The sequence below is a fragment of the Salpingoeca rosetta genome, assembly GCF_000188695.1.
Source record: "Salpingoeca rosetta unplaced genomic scaffold supercont1.19, whole genome shotgun sequence".
Lineage (NCBI taxonomy): Eukaryota > Choanoflagellata > Craspedida > Salpingoecidae > Salpingoeca > Salpingoeca rosetta.
In genome coordinates this window covers 209,316-212,966 of record NW_004754915.1, presented here as the reverse complement: position 1 = coordinate 212,966, position 3,651 = coordinate 209,316, and the positions used below count along the sequence as shown (strand labels likewise).

The 3,651-nt window shown below is 56.8% G+C and overlaps 3 protein-coding genes across 3 annotated transcripts in view; 1 reads left to right on the top strand and 2 right to left on the bottom strand.

Moving 5' to 3' along the window:
* PTSG_07799 (arylsulfatase A) overlaps positions 1-1,327 on the bottom strand; it is a gene marked incomplete at its 3' end in the record, with an annotated part of 2,604 nt that extends 1,277 nt beyond the window's left edge. Inside the window, exons 1-2 of the mRNA XM_004991543.1 lie at positions 1,097-1,327; positions 328-857 (exon numbers count right to left, since the gene is read on the bottom strand). Coding sequence (XP_004991600.1) covers positions 328-857; positions 1,097-1,290 — 724 coding nt within the window. The 5' untranslated portion in view covers positions 1,291-1,327. The remainder of the gene's footprint in view (positions 1-327; positions 858-1,096) is intronic.
* A 117-nt stretch (positions 1,328-1,444) lies between these two features.
* On the bottom strand, positions 1,445-2,216 carry PTSG_07798 (uncharacterized protein). Its single transcript, XM_004991542.1, has one exon. It carries the CDS (start codon positions 2,187-2,189, stop codon positions 1,482-1,484), a length of 708 nt encoding a protein of 235 aa, XP_004991599.1. The 5' UTR covers positions 2,190-2,216; the 3' UTR covers positions 1,445-1,481.
* A 258-nt stretch (positions 2,217-2,474) lies between these two features.
* The window catches only part of PTSG_07797 (uncharacterized protein), a gene marked incomplete at its 3' end in the record, with an annotated part of 6,856 nt that continues 5,679 nt past the window's right edge, over positions 2,475-3,651 (top strand). The window contains exons 1-3 of the mRNA XM_004991541.1: positions 2,475-2,931; positions 3,131-3,188; positions 3,335-3,507. Of these exons, the coding sequence (XP_004991598.1) occupies positions 2,704-2,931; positions 3,131-3,188; positions 3,335-3,507 (459 nt within the window). The 5' untranslated portion in view covers positions 2,475-2,703. The remainder of the gene's footprint in view (positions 2,932-3,130; positions 3,189-3,334; positions 3,508-3,651) is intronic.

Genomic DNA, 3,651 nt, shown 5'->3' with positions numbered 1-3,651 from the left:
GTCGCGGTGGCCGGCGGCAGTGGTTACAAACAGCGGCACCTCCAGAGCGTGGGGGGGGTGGTGTTGTCTCATACAATCGACACCCACCCCCTCTGTCTCTCTGTGTGTGTGTGTGTCTCTTTTGTCTTTGTATGCGATGGGGAGGGGTATGAGAAAAAAAAAAAGCTTTCGCCACACACAAGACAGGAAGGGCGTCCAAGAACGCTGAAACTGGACAGCACTATCTTACACACACACACACACACACACACACACACACACACACACACACACACACACACACACACACACACACACACACACACACACACACACACACACACACACCTCCATCGCGCTGGTCTTTCTGGCTGTGCTGGCTGGTTGCCTGCTGGGTGATGTAGTCGACCGCCCTCTGCGTCCACAGGTCGCCCGACCAGGAGCACTGCGCATAGTCGTGGCCGCACGCCTGCGGCGTAGCGTTTCGGTTGGCCTGGATGGTCACGTTGTGCTCAGAGTCGTACATCCACGCAGGGTAGTAGTTGTAGCACTCAATCTCGCTGCTCTGGCCATAGTACATGTCGAACCCCTGGCGCGTGGGGAACCCGTCCCCAATGGGGTGCGGCAGTAGCGGGTTGCCGTCAAGGCCCCACTTGCCAATGGCGGCGGTCGCGTAGCCGGCCTCGCGCAGCACGTGCGCCACAGTGATGGAGCTGTTGCCCAGCAGGCGCGCCTCGCTCGACACCTCCTTGTGGCCCGTGTGGTAACCCGTCATGAGCGACCACCTCGACGGCGCAGACACGCTGTACCCGGTGTACGCGTCTGTGAAGGTCATGCCTTGTTCCGCCAGCATGTCGATGTTCGGCGTCTTTAATCTCCTGCATGGCAACAACGGGTGATGAGTGATGGTGGGTGGTGAGGATGGGCGATGGTGATGGTGGGTGGTGAAGCAACAGGATGGCGACAGCGCATTCACACGCACACGCACACATACATACATACACAGAGATACATACACACACACAGATACACACACAGATACACGCACACATACACACACACACACACATACACACACACATACACACACACACACAGAGATGTGCACAACACGCACTTTGCTTTTGGCTGCGGGTTGGGATAGACGCCCACGTCTCCAATGCCAAGGTCATCTGCCAGGATGAGCACAATGTTTGGTCGCTGCTGCTTCGACTCTGCCACACCACCACTCACCACCGTCACCATCCCTGCCACCACCACCACAACGCACGCCCAACACCCCCACATGACGCTCTTTGTCATCATCATCATCACGAGACAATCAACGGCGATGATGATGTTGTTGATGAGATTTGATTTGGTGGTCAAGCAACAAGGAAGCAAGCAGGCAACAAGGAAGCAAAAGAAGAACAAAGCAGCAGCAACAAAGCAATAAAGCACATAGCACAACACAAAGCACAGGTAGCACACACACACACACACACACCCATGGCACGTGCATGCTAGGAGATGGTGCAGGCTTCGAGGTTACAGAAAGCAAGAGACGAAGAAGAAGAGGAGGAAGAGGGAGAACCATCCGGCAAGGACGAGCAGGAGATGCGGTCCAGCTTGTCGTGAATGCGAAGTGCTGCTGCGCGTGTGTCTGCGTCGGTGTTGCTGTCCTGTGCCACCGTTTTGGCGACGTCGATGGCCCGCGGCGCGTGCGACAGCCCGAGCATCTGGGACAGGACGCTGCTTCCCGTGTTGCCCTTCATCTCCAGCGCAATGTCGGCGCCGGAGGCAACAAGCTCCTCCACAACTTCCTCATGTCCGAACTGCGTGGCAATGTGCAGCGGCGTCACGCCGCGCACGTCAATGGCGTTGACGTCCGCGCCCTTGGCCACCAGCGCCTTGACGTGCTCCAGCATGCCAAACTCCGCCACCGTGTGCAGCAAGGTCGTGCCGTCCACGTTGCCTGTGAAGGGGAACTGGCCTGCGCGAAGCAGGGCCTCAAACTCGGCAATGTTCGTCCGCACCGCAAGGCCGCGCAAGCCGGGGAGCTGGGACTTGTCGTGCACAAAGGGATCTGGCCCGGTGCCGCTGCCGGCGCCTCCTGCGCCTCTGCCGGTGGCACTGGAGTACTGCTGGTGTGCGCGGTGCAAGCTTGGGTTTGCGGGCTCGTGCCTGCAGCACTGGCCATCGCACCCGCTCTTCTTCTGCTGGCCCCACATGCCGCGTGTGTTGTGTTGCGTGTGTTGTGTTGCGTGTGTTGTGTTGCGTGTGTTTGTTGCTTGTTTGTTTGTGCGACACTAGAATGGGCGAGAGAGGACGCGGTGGAGGTGAGGGGGTGGCAAGTGGTGGAATGGATGGAGGGTGTGAAGGGGGTGGAGGTGGAGTGGAGAAACAAGCAAACAACAAGCAAGAGAAGAGATGAGGCGATATCCACACACACACACACAGCGGGCTGTCGTGGAAATATGGCTGATATCTTTGTACAAAAGACGTTTCTTGCCAACCCCGGCTGTTGAAAAAGGACAAACACAACAGACGAGCAGCAGGGAGAGGTGTGGAGCAGGGAAGACAGCAAGACGCTCGTGCAAGAAAGACAGACAGACGGGGAGAGTGTGTGAGGGAGAGAGGGATCAAGACAAGAGGAGAGGACAGGGAGCAGCAGTTGCAAACGTGGAGGACATCCCAAACAGAGAGAACCCGTGACCAGGAAAAGACGCCCTCTGTGCCCACAAGATGTCGCGCCGACGGTCGTCGATGGACTTGCTGGACGATGACAGCGATGCTGATGATGGCACGGACCTGTTTGAGGCCAACACCGGCAACAAAGAGCTGGACAAGAAGGTGAAACAGGCCGAGAAGAAGCTCCTCAGCGTTGAGGCAGAGCTGGAGGCCAGCGAGAACAGGGCCAAAGCCCTCTCCGACCACTTTAAGAATGTTCAGCAGGAGATCCAGCACACCCAGGTGCGGCGGCTGTGCGTGTGTGCAGTGTGTGTCTGCGTCTGCGTGTGTGTATTTGTCCGTATGTCTGCCTATGTGGTGGTGTCTGTATGTCTGCCTATGTGGCGGTGTCTGTTTGTGCGTGTGATGCATGTGTGTCGGTGAGTGTTGACAGTATATCATTCGCACCACCTCATGCGTGTTGTGTTGTGTATCATTGCAGGCTCTGCTGCAAGCAAAGAAGCGCGAGCACGGCAATGAGTCGCACCTCATCCAAATGTGTAAGTTGGACTGTCGAGTGCGTTCATGCGAATGAGCGAGTGGGGATGTGTGTAGGTGTCAGCGTGGATGGGTGCTTGTGGGACACTCGCACTTTGGCCTATGAACATGCACACTGTGCTCATGCCACGTGACCACATGCGCACAGGCCAACAAACAGAGCGGCAGCTGCAAAAGGAGATAACACGCGTGCAGCAGGAAGTGAAGACCATCACAGACCGCATCAACAACAACCAGAACAGCATCCTCAAGGCCAAGCAGACCCTCGACGACATCAAGGAGGACATGAAGTGGGACGAGACAGAGCTCAACAAGTGGATGGTGCGTGTGAAGCGGCAGGGACAGGGATAGCATAACATGGGTCGTTGTCTCGATATGTTGTACATGAAGTGACAGGGAGAGAGAGAGAGAGAGAGAGAGAGAGAGAGAGAGTGTGTGTGTGTGTGTGTGTGTGTGTGTGTGTAG

Bases quoted from the DNA above. Each gene is read 5' to 3' on its own strand.
- PTSG_07798 (XM_004991542.1), bottom strand. From the start codon at position 2,189: ATGTGGGGCCAGCAGAAGAAGAGCGGGTGCGATGGCCAGTGCTGCAGG.